The sequence below is a fragment of the Diabrotica undecimpunctata genome, chromosome 1 (genome assembly GCF_040954645.1).
Source record: "Diabrotica undecimpunctata isolate CICGRU chromosome 1, icDiaUnde3, whole genome shotgun sequence".
Classification (NCBI taxonomy): domain Eukaryota; kingdom Metazoa; phylum Arthropoda; class Insecta; order Coleoptera; family Chrysomelidae; genus Diabrotica; species Diabrotica undecimpunctata.
The window spans coordinates 93766862-93788017 of NC_092803.1; the positions used below are offsets into that span (position 1 = coordinate 93766862).

The following is a 21156-nucleotide window of genomic DNA, read 5'->3' on the forward strand; positions in this document are numbered from 1 at the left end:
GGATTTTTCGATAGGACAAAATAGCAGAATTCTTATTATTTGGTTGAGCTACCCCAGTAAAAAAAATGAAGATTCTACGTGCCACAGAATAAAATACAATGACATATAAATCAAATACAGCATCACGTAAAAAGAGCCTTAGTTACATATCTTCGCTCCTAGTTGCCCAATTGTGATATACCTCAAATAATAAGATTTAACCAATATAATACAATGAAGAAGAAAAATCAAATACAGCAATATGTCAAAAGGGTCTTAGTCACGTATCTTCGGCCTATTAGTCCAATCGTGATGTACGCTCAAATGATAGGATTTAAATATTCTAATACAATGGAACAGCAAAATCAAATACAGCAACATGGAAAAAGGGCCTTAGTGTTAGACGTATCTTCGGTCCTATTAGTCCAATCGTGACGTACAGTACCTCAAATGATAGAATGCAACCAATAGAATACAATGAGACAGAAAACTTAAATACAGCAACATGCCAAATGGACCTTAGTTATGTATATGAATCTTTGATCCTATTAGTCTAATATCCTAGAAATCAAATACAGTTACTCTTAACAACAATATAAAAAATCGAAAGACTACCACTTAATTTTGCTGAAAAACCCTCCATTTTGCAGCAATTTATAAATGTTAATAAATTCGTCCAACAACGTCTAGATAAAAAATTAATAGAATTTAGATACGGCAACATTGAAGAAATATACGAGCATATAAAGGCGAGTATAAAGCAAGCAGCATTCGAAGCCCTTGGGGAAAAAGAATATACAACAAATAAACAGCACTATTATGAAATAAATGAACCAACCAAAAGAATAATTGAAGAAAAAAAGCAACTATACAGAAAATGGCTGACTACAAACAACGATGAAGTTTATAAAGAATATAGAGAAAAAGATAGAGAAGTGAAAAAACAAAATAACACAATATAAGGATGAAGAATGGGAAAGAACCTGCTTAAATATTGAAACAAACATAGGAGGTACAAGAACTTCGGAGTCATGGAAAGTACTGAGAGGATTGAAACAAAACTCAAAAGAAAAAATTAAATTGGGAAATATAAAGGACAAAGAATGGAAGGACTACTACAAGGAACTATTAACAGAACAAAGACCACATCATCATTATCATCATTCAATCTTCGCTTATCCACTGCTGGACATAGATCTCCTTCATAATTTTCCATCTATTTCGATCTTGTGCCTCTTGCATCCAATTCCTATAACAACGTTTTAGATCGTCAGTCCAACGTGTTGGTGGACGACCTCTGCTTCGGTAGGCATCATCTCTTGGTCTCCATTCCAGTATCCGTTTTGTCGAAAACAGGCGAAGACGAAGCAGATTCCCACAACAAGAAATAGAAATTACAGATAGGGAAATGAGAACGGCCATAAAAGCAATCAAAAATAAGAAAGCACCAGGACCTGGAGGCATCTCACCTGAGCTTATAAAATACGGATCAAAAAAATTACACCGGATGATACAATGGATATTTCAGATTCAGAAAGCCATAAATGGAGAACAGCTCCCAAAGGAATGGACGGAGGCATACATGATATCTATATTTAAGAAAGGAGATAGAAAACGATGCAAAAACTACAAAGGAATAAGCGTAATATCATCAATAGGAAGATTATATGGGAAGATACTGCGAGAAAAGATAGAGCAAGCGATAAAAGGTAAAATCGGTAAGGATCAGGCAGGCTTCACGACAGGAAGATCATGCATTGACCACATATACACACTGGAACAACTGTTGGAAAAGAAAAAAGCAAAAAATAGAGATATACACTTGGCATTTGTGAACCTGAGAAAGGCGTATGACTCTGTACCAAGGTCAGAACTATGGGAGGCAATGTACAAATTAGAAATACAGACGCAACTCATAAACGCTACAAAAGCTCTGTATAAAGAAAATAAAGTGTCCATTAAAATGGGAACAAGAATCATAGGAGACTTCACCACAACAAAAGGGCTCCTGCAGGGTTGTTCCACATCTCCAAACCTATTCAAAATATACTTAGAGAAAGCCTTTACTACATGGAAAAGAAAATGCGAAGGCATGGGAGTACCGGTACGGAACGAATACCTATATATGTAAAGCTTTGCATACGATCAAGTAGTGATTGCACAAGACCAAGACGACCTCAGCTACATGATGAAGAAACTACAAGAAGAATATACCAAGGCTGGCCTAGAAATTAATCTTGCAAAAACAGAGTACCTATCTACAAGTGAAGAAGACATAGAAGATCTACAGATTGATGACAACGTAACAATCAAAGGAAAGGATAAATTCAAATACCTGGGGTTTATAATCACGAAAAAGGCAACAACAGAGGAAGAAATTACACAAAGATTAGGACAAACAAGAACAGCAATCCGACAACTTAACTAAGTATGGTGGGATAGACACCTAAATATGAAGACAAAAATGCAGATTTATAAAACATTAGTGCCAAGTATTATGACATATGGGGCTAAAAATTGGATTATAAAAAAGAAAAACAGCAGTAAGATAGTAGCAACAGAGATGGAATGTCTGCGAAGATGCTGCAGAGTAACAAGAATGGATAGGAGAAGTAATGACGAAATAAAGCAAAGAACATCAATAGAAACAGACATACTAACATATATAGAACAAAAAAGACTAAAGTGGTATGGACATGTAAGAAGAACTAGCGACAGCAGATGGATAAAGAGAATAACCGAATGGAGCCCCATAGGAAGGAGGAAAAGAGGACGACCCCGAAAATCCTGGAGGAACGAAGTAGACGACGCCATGAGTAAGAGATAAACGATGGGGAATGAAACAACAGAGAGAGATGGAAACGGTTGAGCGAAGGAAGGCAGTGAATACTGTAGAATCCCTAAATATATATATATATATATATATATATATATATATATATATATATATATATATATATATATATATATATAATAAATTCGTTTTTACATAATCACATTTTATATAACTAATCAAAATTATGCCACTTAATGAGTTATTAAAGTGTGGTATATTTCACATAGATCAACCAAAGTTATTCAATTTGTTTATCCCATAGAGCGATTATTTAAACGACCGTACTTGTCCAGACAGTCACTCTGTATTCTGTATACACACTTGTATTATGTTAATCGAACTCGCTTTTATAAGAGTTCATTTTTAAGGTATAATAAAAAAATTGCACCATTTTATTAAATTTGTTATTAAAAATGAGTATGAAAGAGAGCTGAATTATTAGCATAATAACTTCGACATTTTTATGTCATATACTCAATGAAAAGCGGGTGAAAAAATACAATTTTCAAAAAACAACAAAACCTATGACTAATAGGAACTAGGATGACATGTTTTCCTTAAAATCATATTTCCATTGTTTATTACCGTTAAGAGTTGAAAATTGAATAGATTATAAACGAAGATCTAAATCTTATCTAAAAGTAGTACACTCGTATGCCGAGAAGTAAAAAGTTATGTCTTTAAAGCTATGGTACTTGTAAAATACTATCACGTAAAAGTAGAGGGGTGAATTACAAAAATATTTTATATACTTATCAGCCACTTATCTTCATTAAATGAAATTATAATAAAATTAATTATTGTGTAAAAAAATAACAAAATTAAAGGTATTTTATTAATTTATAATAATTATTATATATTTATATAAATAATATACACTTATCAATAAAATTTAAATATTTCTTACGATATAACAGTAAAATTCAACAACTTTTTTACGGAATATTTTAGTAAGATGGGTCAAAATAGCACAATTCTTATTATTTGATTAATCCCAGTAACAAAATTAAGGTTCTACGTGCCACAGAAGCCGAGATATTAAATATTTTGCAAGCTTGCTTTAATTTAAAGTTCCAATCTAAGAAAAAACGAAGCTCAGACAGTTCTTACCTACACTTCTTCGTGGCGGTATTTTACGAATACCATTATTTTAATGGGTTAAAACGTTTTACTGCTTTGCTGTATACGCCATCCATAACTTGGGTCATACATTGTAGATCTTCATTTAAAATCCTTTTAATTTTTAGATCTTAATATTAATAAACAAAGAAAATATGATTTTAAGAATTAAATTTTATCTTAGTTCTTATTGGTTAAATAAGGTTCTGTTTTTTTTTCTTCAGCTTTTCATTAACCCTATATTGCATACCGTAGCTTTAAGGCAACACCGGAATTAATTTCCGTTAGAAAACTAACCTTTAATTTATTAAGTGAATTAAAACTGCATATTGCGTACTGAAAGATACATTCTCTCTAAGTAATCGCGCAAACTCCTACGTCATTACGTCAAGTCAAGTTTTCGCACCTTAAGTTCTCGGGCGTTGCCAGTCGTGTGTTATAAGCGAAAGGTAGAAGATCTTTCAACTTGTTTTCTTGTTGTACACTAATTTTGAACGTAAAATTGGTTACTTTATGTAATAAGCTTATGTGAGGGAAGTAATTCCTAGTAATTTTATAATTGTAAATATAAAATACGAATCACAAATCAAGTTGTAAACACATGTTGCTTTGAGGCAATTTTATGCAATTGAGTCATGGAACTATCTGAAGTTAGTGTAAATTGATTCTATGGAAATCGAAGTAGCAGAAATGCAAATGTTGTTATAAGACCTGTGCCAGATGATTCTGATGACAGCGAATTAGAGGATAATGTCGCTGATATAGATGATCTCTGTTATTTACCTTCTGACGATTCTTCCAAACCTAAAGCTAAAAAAATAAAAGTAGCCTACCAATGGAAGGTTTGCAAAACAAAAATTGCATTACCTATTCCCAAGTGGAAAGGTAATATACCTATGTCACACTAAATAAAACAACCAATAGAATACTTTACTAAATTTTTTGATGACGAGTTGATTGGAACTCTAATAGAACAGTCAAATTTATATAGTGTTCAACAAAGTCCAAACAAGCGACTTGGTGTAACAAAAAATGAAATTGAACAATTTATTGGTATGTCATGCTACATGTCTATATATAAACTACCACGACAACGAATGTTTTGGAATCCAAAAACGAGGATTATCGAAGTAGCCGATGTAATGTCGATATACAAAATTTTGTTTTTGTACAAAAGTTTGTATACAAAATAAGACCATTGATCACTAAAGTGAATGAAGTATGTTCTACAATTTTCCTTGAAGAGTTCTTGTCAATAGATGAACAAATTGTTCCTTTCAAAGGAAGAAGCAGTCTAAAACAGTATAACCCAAAAAACCGAAAAAGTGGGGGTACAGAATTTTTGTTTTATCTGATACTTCTGGTTTGATGTATAAATTCGAAATATATACTGGAAAAGAACCTCATACTCTAACCGATATTGGTTCAGCTAGTAATGTAGTCCTCAGGTTATTAGAGATTATCCCAAAACACCAGAATCACAAATTATACTTTGACAATTGGTTCAATAGTATCAACTTGTAATTATAATTAGCAAAAAATGGTATACAATGTGTAGGGACTGTAAGGCAAAATAGACTCGCTGGTTGTGATTTAATATCGGACAAAGACATGAAAAAACAAGGGCGTGGATCATTTCAGGAACAGAAAACTATTATCAATGGTACTCTCCTGACTGTTGTGAAGTGGTATCACAATAAAGGCGTTATAATTCTAAGCTCATATGCAGGAGCTTATCCATGTAGCAAAAAGAAGAGGTGGGATCGTATATCTAACCAGTATATTGAAGTTGATTGTCCATCATCTATCCTCTTATACAATAAGAGTATGGGAGGCGTTGATTTGCTCGAATCGCTTATTGCTCTATAGAGAATATCAATTAGGTCCAAAAAGTTGTACCACAAATTCTTTTATCACTTTATTGACATTATGGTTGTTCAAGCATGGCTTTTATATAGAAGAGACTGCACTGCTTTAAAAATGCCAAAAAAGGAACTATCACCCCTCTTCAAGGCAGAAATTGCACAAACTCTGTGTATGAAAAATAAAGTAAATGGTTCTAAAAGAGGGCGTCCATCTAGTTCAAATGTATCCACAGCATATGAGGAAAAGGAAATACCATGCAACAGCACCCATTCCCTGCGCAGAGGTTGGAAAAGATGGAATGGATCATTGGCCTATATATTTTGAAAAGAAAGGAAGATGCAAATATCCTAACTGTAAAGGAACTTCCAAAGTTCAATGCCAAAAGTGTAAAATATTTCTTTGTTTTACTACAACTTCTAATTGTTTTAAGAATTTTCATACCGAATAAAGTTTTCACATAATAAATTTTTATTTCACTAAATGTAGTTTAATTGCATATTGTTGCTTACAGTACACATTCCGTATTTTCCAAAAAAAGGGGGGCCGACTCAAAAATTAAATTAGGGAAAATTCTTCTTCTTCTTCTTCTTCTTCTTCTTCGGCTTTTCCCATTATGAGTTCGCTGTTTTCGTCCTCCACAGCACTCTATTCTCCCAGTCACCTTCTCTGAGGTCTCTATCTATCATAGCATTTCCGACGTATGTGTTCCATCTTGTAGCAGGTCTTCCTCTCCGTCTTCTTCCCGGCGAGCCCAGTTTAATATTCTTTTCGGCCACCTATGCTCTGGCATTCTTTGTACATGCCCGTACCACTGCAGGGCTCTGTTTTCCAACTTTTTTGTAATTGAGCATTTTACTTCCATTCTGTTCCATATTTCCTCAGTTCTTATTCTATCCGCTCTTGTGATTTGTAGACATCTTCTCATAAAGTCCAGTTCAACTGTTCTTATTTTATTTCGTATTGTTGTTGTCATTGGCCATACTTCCGCTCCATATAGGGTAATATTCATCACTATGCTTTGAAAGATCCTCTTTTTGTTTTCTTTGGTTAGAGTGTTGTTCCATATCACTCCATGAAGTGCTCTTATGGCTTGTTTTCCCCATGCTATTTTCATTTCTATATCTTTCATACAAGTACCATCTCGGCTAATCATTGACCCTAAATACTTAAAAGCCTTACAACTCTTAATAGTCTCTTCTTCTAAACTTAAGTTAATCTGCAACCTCGGGTCCAATACATAAGTATTCGGTCTTGCACATATTTATCTTGAGTCCCCAAAGTTCATATTCTTCCTTTAATTTCCTTATTATATATTCCATCCATATCCTCCCTGTCTTGTGCAAAAATGACTTGATCATCTGAGAAAAATAGTGAATGTAATATATTCTCTTGTACTGGTATGCCCATTGTTCCGCATTTTCTATACCATCTTTTCAAAGCCTGATCTATATATATATATATATATATATATATATATATATATATATATATATATATATATATATGTTAAAAAGTGTAGGTGAGAGACCACATCCCTGTTTGAGTCCTTTTGTTGCGGTGATTGTTTTTGTTATTTCATTACCTAACTTTATTTGCACTTGTGTTTCTTTATACAGTCTTTGTGTTATATGGGAATGGGTGCTGTTGCATGGTATTTCCGTTTCTTTTCCTCATATGCTGTGGATACATTTGAACTAGATGGACGCCCTCTTTTAGAACCATTTACTTTATTTTTCATACACAGAGTTTGTGCAATTTCTGCCTTGAATTTCAATAGGGGTGATAGTTCCTTTTTTGGTATTTTTAAAGCAGTGCAGTCTCTTCTATATAAAAGCCATGCTTGAACAACCATAATGTCAATAAAGTGATAAAAGAATTTGTGGTACCACTTTTTGGACCTAATTGATATTCTGTATAGAGCAATAAGCGATTCGAGCAAATCAACGCCTCCCATACTCTTATTGTATAAGAGGATTTATGGGATTAAGTTACAATTATTGGTTGTGATTGTGGTGAGAATCACCTTTTTAATTAACTTATGTTTGAAGTTTTGATTTCCATTCCGGAAACTTCTCAAAAAACGTTTTTTGTACAAAATGTGTATACACATTTTTATATAATTTGTACAATGAACAAAGTTAAATAGTGGAAATCGAATCGTTAAATATTAATTAATTAAAAATTTAATTTTCATCTCAATAACGACCAATAATTGTAGCTTAATCACAAAAAAAAATATTCGACTTAAACATGCCATAATAGTTCACGGAACCTCGCTAAACAGTTTAAAAATATCTTATACAGATATTTAAATTCTAAATAGTACGAGCGGTAGCTGACGAAAAATTCGTAAAGACGTACAGTTGATTCTGCTTTGGTTTTTTAAAAATCTTAAAAAGTAAAAAAAAATTTTTTTGCTTATAAAACGTTTTTTATACATTCTAAAGAAAAATGATTGAAATAAAAGTTGTAGACCATAAAAAAGTTTTTTATGTAGATACCAAATTAAAATAGATAATTAATTCACCGAGATAATTTGCTAAAAAAACGTAGACTCTAAGATATTATGTTTGTAGTAATTTATAACTTAATATTTTTTTGCCTAACAACAGGTAATATAGCTACTTGAAATTATGGCAATTAATGAGTTAAAGTAAATTATTGAATTAAATTTTTTATCAAATTTTTTATCAAATTTAAGTTTGAATAGGGGACTTTTACAGCCGATTTCATAATCAAGTTAAAGAAGACTTTAAATTTAAAGTTGCCTTTAACTTTAGATTTTCATTTCATAATCAAGTTAAACGATCCTTTTTATCAAAAGCCCACTTTAACTTTAAAGTGAGGATTTCGGACCTTTAAGTTGTTAAAGCTTCCTTTAAAGAGTACATAACCTATTTTTTGAATATTTTAACCACACTGTTTAAGGTTAGCGTAACTGTCATCCTACATTGTATGTAATAACATATTACTTTTGTACTACTATTCTTTAAATATATTTACACTTTAAAAGCGCAATTATACATAATTTTGAAACATCTAGTTCAAGTTCATCTGATGAAGAGGAATTTATTGCGGTTAGGTTAATGATATAGGTATTATACTAATAGAATTAATAGTATCTAATATTAATAAAATTAATAGTAAACTAGAATTAAAATTAAGTATTAAGTAATTAATCTAATTAAAAAGAAAAGTATAGTAATGATGATGAACTAATTAATAAACTAAATATTTTTTAAGTAATACTAGTAGATTTAAGTAAGTATTAAGTAATAAATCTTATTAAAAAGAAAGTCCAATAATAATATTTATACAGAAATATATATATAAAAAAATAATAATAATTAGTAGTTAAAGTGGTATTGAATTAGTATTAAAGTTATTAATAATTAAACTGAATCTGGATTAGTAGTTAAGTAATAATTTAGTAGTTAGTAATTTATTAGTTAAAAACCGACAATTAAGTATAGTATATCAATCTGGTAAGTAGAACACAAATACAAACGTGCAAAATTCGGCAAAATGGCCAAAATGTATTACATTCAATGTCATTATTTCCATTTTAGTTCAAATACATCGTAATTCAGTTTAACCAACAGTATATAATTTCATTAAAAGCCACTTTACTTAAAGAGCCCTTTAAAGCGAATTATGAAATCAAATATCATTGACAGTCACTTTAAATTAGACTTTAACATAAAGTCTCCTTTTACTAAAGTCCACTTCAGCGAATCATTATGAAATCGGCCGTTAAGCTTATAAACATTTATATTTACTTTGATATTTTTTATGTCACACGCTTATAAGTAATCCTAACCCTATATTGCATGAATTTTAAATATGCGAACTAAAAATCTTTTTTTCATTATATATGGCTTTAATTATGAACATAAATTTTCCCTAATATAAATATAAATAAACAAATCGGATTACTGAAAAACCGACAACGGTGCCAAGCCTACAAACGTGCACTGAACAAACATACATTACTTATAAATAGAAAATGATAGCATTTCTTGATGATGATAAATTACTGCAACGTGATAAGAGTTTAAAATGATAGCGGGACGTATATATATATATATATATATATATATATATATATATATTTCGTTCGAATTCGTTCGCCTTGCAATAAAGTTGCAAATATTCGAGATGAAGTCAACGCTAGGCCTACTGCAATCTGATCCTTGCCAATAACAATAAAATCAGTAATGTTTTTTCTGTCTATCCCTAGCATTAAGGAAATAAATTCCACCAGATTCAATGTTCACAGGTTCTATCAAAGTATCGTACAAAATTCTTTGTTGATTTGTAGATTTGTTGAATTGTAGAAAATGTATATGAATTATTTCGACAAATACTTAATATACATAATACAAAAAATAACGTATACATGCCTATAAGATCTCTTATTTGTTACTTATTTGCCTAATCCTGGATTAAAAATTAAAATAAATCATTGAAAAGAGTAAATCGTTGAATTTAAATAAATTGTTATTAAAAGAAAACTATAATCCATAATACTTATCTTAAAATTATTTATATTTAAAATTTTCTGTTCTAGCTTGTACGCACACACTTCAATTCTCCTCCCAATCTGTACAGTGAATCAAATGTGGTCGATAGTATTCAGAAGCGAACAGGAAATAAACTGTAAGTATATTTAACTGAAGTTTTCTATCCAGCAAACTTTAAAGAAGGTAATGTTATGGATAATAGGCGAACATTAAAACGTAATATATATATATATATATATATATATATATATATATATATATATATATATATATATATATCGTCGATTATGTAATATTTTATGATATAACGCCACAAAATATTGTATGAATTACAATTAACGTCATGTATATATGTATATATATATATATATATATATATATGTATATATATATATATATATATATATATATATATATATATATATATATATATATATGTATATATATATATATATATATATATATATATAAAGGGTGGTCCTTAAGTAATTGTACAAACAGAAACTGTAGATTCTGCACTTATTATGATTTAAGCGACCTTGCTTTAACAAAATGTTGATATTAAGAAAGATACAAGGTGTTAAATTGCAAAATTAAAATTTTTCGCTATAACTTTTACGTTTGTAAATATGTTTGAACAAAAATTCACAATTTGATGCTTTTGAGTAGGATAAATTATAATGTTATACATACTTTAATGTAACTGATAGAGGGCGCCACATATGTCACACGTGCGGCATAAATTTGCGCTTAACTTTTTGGCTCTTTAAGTTAGTTCTATTTTTATTACTTTTACAAAGAAAAGGTATACTTGTTAGTAACCTCAAAGTTCAACTGTTTTCGAGATAATCGCATTTTGTAAGTCAGCTGCATAATAATATTTATGCGGTAAAGCACTGAATATCTGAAGATAAGCATAATTCATAGTTTATTCTTAATAAGACAACTCACAGATGATAATGTTACATCACAAAATGCTTTGTTATGGCTGCTAAATGTCTTATTGGAGAAAAGATTCTTCATCTTCTTCTTTAGGTGCCGTGTCCGTTCAGACGTTGGCCGTCATTATGTTTACAATTTCCCTTTTCCATCGCTTTCTAAGTTTCTATACTGGCGTTGTATTACTTTTTCTCTATTGTAAAATGCTGAAAACTCAACATATGTTGTTTATGCAAGATGGTATACCTCTACATTCTAGAGAGAAAGCAGTGAGAACATGCTTAAATACAACTTTTCTGAATGTTAAATTGGTAGTGGTAGTCATATTCCTTGGCAATGTGGTGAGATATTGATATAATTACTTAATTCATAAAAAATCCCAAAAGAATACTTATTATTCATTACACAGTAAACACACAGACAATTTAGTTCAGCATAATATTAGTTCGTCAGTAAATCGTAATAGCCCATTTGTTCGAGATGTAATTATAGTTACTCGTAAGCTGTAACGTAATCATATAAATAAGTAATGTCATCGATAGGTTATTCCGTGTGTATATAAGTAACCAATGATCGAGATACATCACAGTTTAAGATAATATTTAACCTCTACGACAAATAAGATGCAGTTCTACAATATACCATAAGATTTGGATATGTAGCCAAAAGAATATATTCATCCATTATACATTATAGCCACCACGTAGCCCAGAATTTAATCCGCTTGATTTTGGTGTCTGGGGCGCATTACATCAACGTGTTTATAAGAATCCCATAAACATTCGCAACCAACTATAGGAAGAAATAAATACTGCAGCAGTTTCTTCAGAAACAATGATGCTATTTAATATGAGACGATCTTTTATGGAATATATTGACAAATGAATTAAATTAAATTAAATTAAAATAAATTAAATTAAATTAAATTAAATTAAATTAAATTAAATTAAATTAAATTAAATTAAATTAAATTAAATTAAATTAAATTAAATTAAATTAAATTAAATTAAATTAAATTAAATTAAATTAAATTAAATTAAATTAAATTAAATTAAATTAAATTAAATTAAATTAAATTAAATTAAATTAAATTAAATTAAATTAAATTAAATTAAATTAAATTAAATTAAATTAAATTAAATTAAATTAAATTAAATTAAATTAAATTAAATTAAATTAAATTAAATTAAATTAAATTAAATTAAATTAAATTAAATTAAATTAAATTAAATTAAATTAAATTAAATTAAATTAAATTAAATTAAATTAAATTAAATTAAATTAAATTAAATTAAATTAAATTAAATTAAATTAAATTAAATTAAATTAAATTAAATTAAATTAAATTAAATTAAATTAAATTAAATTAAATTAAATTAAATTAAATTAAATTAAATTAAATTAAATTAAATTAAATTAAATTAAATTAAATTAAATTAAATTAAATTAAATTAAATTAAATTAAATTAAATTAAATTAAATTAAATTAAATTAAATTAAATTAAATTAAATTAAATTAAATTAAATTAAATTAAATTAAATTAAATTAAATTAAATTAAATTAAATTAAATTAAATTAAATTAAATTAAATTAAATTAAATTAAATTAAATTAAATTAAATTAAATTAAATTAAATTAAATTAAATTAAATTAAATTAAATTAAATTAAATTAAATTAAATTAAATTAAATTAAATTAAATTAAATTAAATTAAATTAAATTAAATTAAATTAAATTAAATTAAATTAAATTAAATTAAATTAAATTAAATTAAATTAAATTAAATTAAATTAAATTAAATTATATTATATTATATTATATTATATTATATTATATTATATTATATTATATTATATTATATTATATTATATTATATTATATTATATTATATTATATTATATTATATTATATTATATTATATTATATTATATTATATTATATTATATTATATTATATTATATTATATTATATTATATTATATTATATTATATTATATTATATTATATTATATTATATTATATTATATTATATTATATTATATTATATTATATTATATTATATTATATTGAATTAAATTAAATTAAATTAAATTAAATTAAATTAAATTAAATTAAATTAAATTAATTAAATTAAATTAAATTCTTTATTTTCTTTCTGACAAACATAGTTTGTATAGAATTAGTCATAAATATACATTGCTAAAAACTAAACACTAAACTAGACTAAACAAGACATGAAATAAATTTAAAAGCTAAATGAAATACAGCTAATATCTAAGATCTAAATTATATTCGACTGTATAAAATACTTTTTCACATAAAAATTGCCTAAGATTCCTCTTAAATACATTTATTGAACTAGTGGACTTTACAACTGTAGATAAATGATTAAACACCTGTAGCCCGTATACTCTGGGCGATTTAAATTTAATGTTACCTTTTGAAAATGGTATATAAAGTTTATTACAATATCTAGTATTGAAATTATGCATATCACCACTCGTTTTAAACTGATGTAAGTTATTAAAAATAAAAACACATAATTTAAAAATGTATAGACACGCCAATGTTAAAATTTTATATTTTTTAAAATATTCTCTACAACTAGTTAGTCGGGAGACACCAGCGACACAACGCAATATTTTCTTTTGTATGACGAAAATACCATTTGCATAACCAGACATACCCCAAAAACATATCCCGTATCTTAGCCTGGACTCTACGAGTGCATAATAAATCATAAGTAGCTGATTTTCCGTCAGAACATATTTTAAATTTCTAATTAGATAGTTAATGGAACTCAACTTCGAAACAACCGCTCCACAATGCAACTTCCAATCCAAACTTTCGTCAATCGTTATTCCCAAAAACTTGCCTGACGACACCGTAGCTATTTGCATGGTAATAAGCTGAAGATTTTCCAAGTATTTTTGTTTATTGTGAAAATGTATAACTTGCGTTTTTTCTGCATTAAGATGCAACGAGTTATCACAAAACCAAGAATATAAAGATGAAAGAAAATCATTACATTGATGTTGTAGGATTACGTTGGATTTGTTAGATAGAATAATTGACGTATCATCCGCATATATAGTGAAATTAACCGCTCTGTTCACTTGTACGATGTCGTTAATGTAGACTACAAAGAGAATTGGTCCTATTATAGATCCTTGGGGAACACCCATGTTTGTACTAACAAGACTAGATCTACAACTGGTCACACAATCCTCGATCCTCGTCTGCAGGCTCACATATTGTTGTCTATTGTTTAGAAATGACATAATCCACTGTAAAGAGTTTCCTGTAATACCTATCTGTTTTAGTTTTTTAAATAATATTTCATGGTTGACACAGTCAAATGCCCTACTAAGATCACAAAATATTCCAATAGGACATTCGCCTGCATCAATCAAACTGGTTAAATGAGCATAAAATGCATGGACTGCCGTATTAGTAGATTTATTTTCTTGAAATTCATGTTGATTTATAGTTATGATATTATTGTTTTTTAGATAACCATTTAATCTCTTTAAATATCCATACTCAAATACCTTTGAAAATATACTGGGAATTGTTATAGGCCTATAATTGCTGACCGGTTTTGGATCTCCTTTTTTAAAAATGGGAACTACTTTGCCTGTCTTTAAGTAATTAGGAAAATCCCCATTGCAAAAAGACAAATTGGTGAGATAAGTTAAAGGATTGATTATAAAAGGTAAAACTTTTTTCACCAAAAATGCAGGTATCTCGTCAAAACCACTAGAGGATTTGTTTTTAAGTTTACTTTGCAAGAGTTCGATCAGTTCCTGCCCAGTAAATGGGTACAATTGAAAGAAATTTTCATGATCTATAATAATTGACTGACTATCTTTGTCTACTGTATTACCTGAAATTTTCGACACGATATCAATGGGTGCATTTTTAAAAAATGTGTTAAAAGTGCATGCTACCTCTTGCGGATCTGTTATTATATTATTGTCATCATACATTAAAAAAGTATTAGCATTGTTATTAGCACTTTTTGAAAAATCATTGACAATTTTCCACGTGATTTTATTGGGATTATCAGACGAAGTAATGATTTTCTGGTAATAATCTTTTCTTGTTTTGGTCAAAAGTTTTCTATGTTTTTTCCTTTGTTGTTGATAAAAATCTCTAAGAATTGGTACTGCCCTTGATAAAGCGTGTAAATTTCTTAATTCAAAACTAGACTTTCGAACTTCACTATTAATCCATTTATTTTTAGTTGTTTTGATTTTTGTCGTTGTTAATGGAAAGCTATTATTAAAATGATACAAAAAGATATTTATAAAAGCTTGAAATGCTAGATTAGTGTCTAAAATTCCATAAACACTATTCCAGTTTTCGTTAATGAGGTTAACGATAAAGTGATTTATCGATTCCTCACCAAATTGTCTTTTTTGTATAAAGTATGGCAATTCCGTTTCAAAGTCAAGTTCCACTAAAACCGTTCTGTGATCTGATACAGTGTTGTCAAGTACACATGACAAACCGGAGTTCGAGAAATTTACAAATACATTATCTAACGTTGTAACGCTGGTATCCGTGACCCTAGTTGGCCAATTGACAAGATTAAAATTAATATTAAAATTCAGTAAAACATTGAGTAGATTAACATGGTCGTTAGTCATATGTCTGGTATCTACATTAAAATCACCACATATTACAAAACGTATATTTGGTTTATATAAATAATTTAAAATGCCTTCGAGGTTATTCAAAAAAATACTTAAATCACCAGATGGTGATCTGTAACAATTTAATATAACATATGAGTCATTTTTCTTGTCTTTGAAAAAAGTAATAGGTACAAAATTTAGAATGTTTATCAACACAATATTGCTTTATCCTAGAGTTGAGTTTGTTATTAAAATTAAGACCTTTTCGAACCCAAATTCCTACGCCTCTTCCTCTTATTGAGTTATCTCGCAAATAACAACTTGCTAGGATAAAACCTTCAATGTTGACGTTCCCGATAGAATCATTTGATTCCCATAATTCCGTTAAACAGATAATATTTATGCTCTTATGAGAAGTAAGTTCTAAAATAACATCACAAATTTGATCACTATTTATGCTTTGAATATTTAACAGCATTAAATTTGGATTAAAACTTACCCCTGATTTTGAGGTTGCCCCCGTAGGTATAAAAAACTATTTACACAAGCGTTCTTAGGCCACACTGCAGGATCCATTGCCTTCTTGAAGTGTTCTTGGTGTATCCGTACTTTGAAGGATGCATATAATTCAGGATGACGGGAATTCATCCCCTCACAAATGACTTCTGGAAAATGAGGCTTTAGATGCTGTACAATAGAAGCCGCTGTTGCAGTTGGTTCTATTCTATATACGTGGAGATCCACGAATTTAGGAGTACCTTTTATCGTGGTATTTGTACTTGTGCCTACAATAGCTTGTCTCTGTCTTCTGCTTCTATGACGAACTTCTTCCCATCTGCCGTTGTCTGAAGAGCTGCTTTCTACTAGAGAAACTATTGACGTCATAATTTTTTCTTGTTTCGTGATAAGATCATTTTTCTTATTGGACGGTTGAGGCATCGATGTAGAGACGGTAGTTGACTTATATTTAGCTTCTTTTTTTTCTGTAACGTTTCATGATTGTTTTCAATTTCACGATTGTCTTCTTTCTCCGTAGATTTGCAGACATTAGTATTATGAGGTTTAACTATTTTGTCTGAAGATTTGGCAACGTTCGAACTAGAAGGTGCATTTGAAGGAATATTTTTCGATTTTTACAAATATATTATTTCATCCTGATGTTGGTTACCTTTAGTAAGTTCACTGTTTAAAGCTTTCAAGTATTGACTTTCAATATTAGCACATTTTAGATCACATGTTAGCTTATTGATTTCTAACCTCAACTCGAGATTATCACTGTTGATCACACCATTTTCAGCGGACTTATCAGTCTCCCTGTATTCCACCAGTTGTTTAATACTTTCACTCACTTTTAACGAGTCTGGCACCTTTTTAGATATTAAAATTTACAATAACTCGGACTTTTTTAGACGATCTAGTTCCTTATAAACACTCTCGTCAAACGCCATGTTGCCAAATTAAAGAAAATGGTGAACATATCGAACACTTACTTTGACAAAAAGTTATGTTATTTAGTTTAAATATTTCTTAAGTTGGTTTGTAAACAAAATGTTTTGATTATGACTTTAATTTAGCATAAAACGTAAAATGTTTTATGTAAAATCCTATTATTCTGTTATTTTGTCAAATACTATTATTAATTATACTGCTGATATATTTATTTTATTTAATATTTGATATCTACTGTTAACTATTAACTTTAGTTAAAGGTATTTTATACCAAAATTCAGAAGTATTAATGTTTTTGTATATTTTTCCTTCATTGCCTGGAGTAATTACCTTAAATCATAATTATGCAGCTGATTTGTAAAATGCGATTATCTCGAAAACTGTTGAGTTTTGAAGTTATTAATAGGTATACCTTTTTTTTTCTTAAAATAACCTCTGTATCTTTAATATTTTGGTCACAAATACACGTAACTTAAAGAGCAAAAAAGTTAAGTGCAAATTTATACCACATATGTGGCATATGTGGCGCCATCTATTAGCTACATCAAAGTGTGCATCAAATTATAATTTCTCATATTTAAAAGTATCCAGTTGTAAATTTTTGTACATAAATGTTTACAAACATGAAAGTTATAGCGAAAAATAAAATTTTAAATTTGCGGTTAACACTCTGTAGCTTTCTTTATTAAAAGCAATTTGTCTTAAATCGTAATATTTTAAAGTGTAAAATCTACTCAGCAAAAATCAGCGAATAGACAAAGGTAACAATCATATTTCCCCTTGGTCTCCCCTCCCTATTTCTCATTGACACCCATTGCCCATTAGTGAGACGATTAGTATCGATCAGAGATATTTTACATTTCTGGTTCCGATCCTAATATAGCTAAGAAACTAGAGGTGGGTCGTTAACATTTTTATCGAAACTGTTTTTCGTAAACTGTAACTAGTTGATTGTTTACCAGTAGTTTCAAATAAGCCAGTACACAAACATATTGGCTATTATCGTTTATCTGTATAAGTATTGAAGTGAAAGAAACTAACGAAGGATATATTTATTATAACTTGAAAAATAAATTAAACAATACAAATAGTACTTACATTTACATTACACATTATTACACTTTTCTTGTTAACCGTGTTCTTCTTTTATTTAAAATTAAACCAGATTTTAAACATGTGTTCACAGGGAACAGATTTTGTTACAATACTACAATATTTTATGAATATAGTGGTTAAGTTAGGATATACCTGGCGATGGTTTTTCCAGTACGGTAATGGACAGTTCCAATCTGCGTTCGAAATTTTTTGTGGGTAATATATCATCAGACAAATACATGTCAACTTCTTTTATATCTCCTGATACAGGTGTATGTTTAGATGAGTCATGTCCAATTAATTCATCAAAATACACCATGGACTTAAGTCATCTTTAACGTTTTCTTTTTCTTGTACTGGTTGATTTTCAATAGTACAATCTTCTTTTTCTTTTTTTATAGAAGTAACCAGCTTCTTAACTCTTTCTTTTGTTTTTTATAACTAGGTATTCTGATTAATGAATGAGTTTCGATTTACGATTGATCTGCATTTTCGATTTCAAATCTTTATCGATAGTTCGTCAAAGGATTTATTTATTGTAAATATTCAATTAAGAATTCTTTTTCTTAGTCAAAATTATTGACCTAGTATAAAAATAATAATTTTATTTTCAAAAAATGCGCATTTGTAGAAGATGTAGCTTTTATGGTCCACTTTCTGAATATTGCAATAATTGAAACGTCTCAAGACGCATTTCTGTCCGTTTCGACTACTTCTACTACAAGTACTGACATACTGTCACCGTCACCCAAGCGTCAAAAGGTAATGGATACTTCCATTAATAAAAATATTAGTTTAGAACAAAAGAAACAAATAGATATGGATTTACTAAACCTATACAAAGACTCGTTTCATCCGTTTTCCATAGTTGAAGAACGAGCTTTTAAAAAGTTTGCAGAGTGGATTCTTGGATATAAACCACCATCAAGAAAAACTTGTTCATTACGTCAGGTTCATTACTTCAGGAATGTTATATCAAAACTAAGCAAATTATTAGATCACAAGTTGTTAAAGAAGTAGAAAATATCTGTATTACTACTGACCTCTGGACATATGGAGTAACTGAGAGTTACATCGCATTAACAGGACAATATTTAACCGAAAATTTAGAATTTAAAACGGTTTTATTAGGCTGCTGCCATTTTTCTGGAAACCATAATTCAGAAAAGATCGCTTTTGAAATTAGTGAAATTATTTCACTAATTTCAAATTTCAGTTTCTAAAAAAACACATTTCAAAAAAAGTACCTTATCTTTAGAAAGGCTTTTAAAGTATCAATTACAACATAACAAAGTTCCCAAACGGCCAATCCAAGACGTGGAAACTAGGAAGAACTTCACCTATTACATGTTAAAAAGAATGACCGAGTTAGAAGAGGCAATCCGTTTCACATTTGTATTAGTTAATACAGACTTAGACTTGGGCCAAATCTAAATAATGAAGACTGGATTATTTGTTCTCAACTTTCCCAAATTTTACGGCCTTTTAAATAAATAACAAGTACAATGAGTGGCCAAAAATACTTGAAGGGTAGTTCAGTGATTGTTATGGTACGCTGCCTGCAAGAATCTTGCAATAAAATTTTAGCAAACGTAATCCATAGTATCCGACATAGTAAAATTACTAATATCGGGTTTAGCAAAAAGATGTAGAGGGATAGAACAAAGTGGCACATTGTCATTATGTACATTTATGGATTCACGATTTAAAGTGCAGGGATTTTCTGATAAAAATGCAGGTAAAAAAACAAAAGAAAGAGTTAAGAAGCTGGTTACTTCTATAAAAAAAGAAAAAGAAGATTGTACTATTGAAAATCAACCAGTACAAGAAAAGGAAACCGATAAAGATGACTTAGGTCCATGGTGTATTTTTGAACAATTAATTGGACATGACTCATCTAAACGTACACCTGTATCGAGAGTCCATTACAATGGTAGAAAAACCATTGCCATGTATATCCTAACTTAACCACTATATTCATAAAGTATTGTAAATGAGAACACATGTTCAAAATCTAGTTTAATTTTAAATAAAAGAAAAACACGGTTAACAAGAAGTAAAGTAGAAAAACTTACGTTTTTAAATGTCAATTTAGACGATTCACGATTTAATAATAACGTGTAATGTAAATGTAAGTACGATTTACTATTTGCATTGTTTAGTTTATTTTTCAAGTTATAATAAATATATCCTTCATTAGTTTCTTTCACTTCAATAAATATACACATAAACGATAATAGCCATTATGTTTGTTTATGTAGGTACTCTCTTACTTGAAACTACTGTTAAACAATCATAGTTATTGTTTACGAAAATCGGTTTAGTTGCGTTAAGAGCGTAGGCGCAACATTTCGGGCCAATGCTTTTTAAATGTATTCATTTTTTTCGAATCCTGAGAAAACTAACAAATATTTTTGAAAAATTTAAACGCAGAATGAAAGGTGACATTATTACCGAGGGCCGAAAATCCCTTAGAATAAACAAAAAGTTTTTTTGAATGAGATACTTAAAATTCAAAATCACACTAAATTTTCTCTTTTTTCACTCCTGTAACTTATTAAAATAAACATTATAGAAGTTTTTAGAGACTGCTTGAGAACCTATATATATATATATATATATATATATATATATATATATATATATATATATATATATATATATATATATATATATATATATATATATATATATATATATATATATATAT

The 21156-nt window shown here is 28.7% G+C and overlaps 1 protein-coding gene across 4 annotated transcripts in view; it reads left to right on the plus strand.

Moving 5' to 3' along the window:
* Positions 1 to 21156, plus strand: part of Zasp66 (PDZ_signaling and DUF4749 domain-containing protein Zasp66) — a 548712-nt gene that overhangs the window by 365893 nt on the left and 161663 nt on the right. For all 4 annotated transcript variants that reach the window (XR_011952064.1, XM_072545345.1, XM_072545356.1 and 1 more), the window contains one exon: positions 10371 to 10459. Coding sequence is in view for 3 of the 4 variants with exons in the window: in XM_072545345.1 (XP_072401446.1) it covers positions 10371 to 10459 (89 nt within the window). In the remaining variant the exon portion in view is untranslated. The remainder of the gene's footprint in view (positions 1 to 10370; positions 10460 to 21156) is intronic.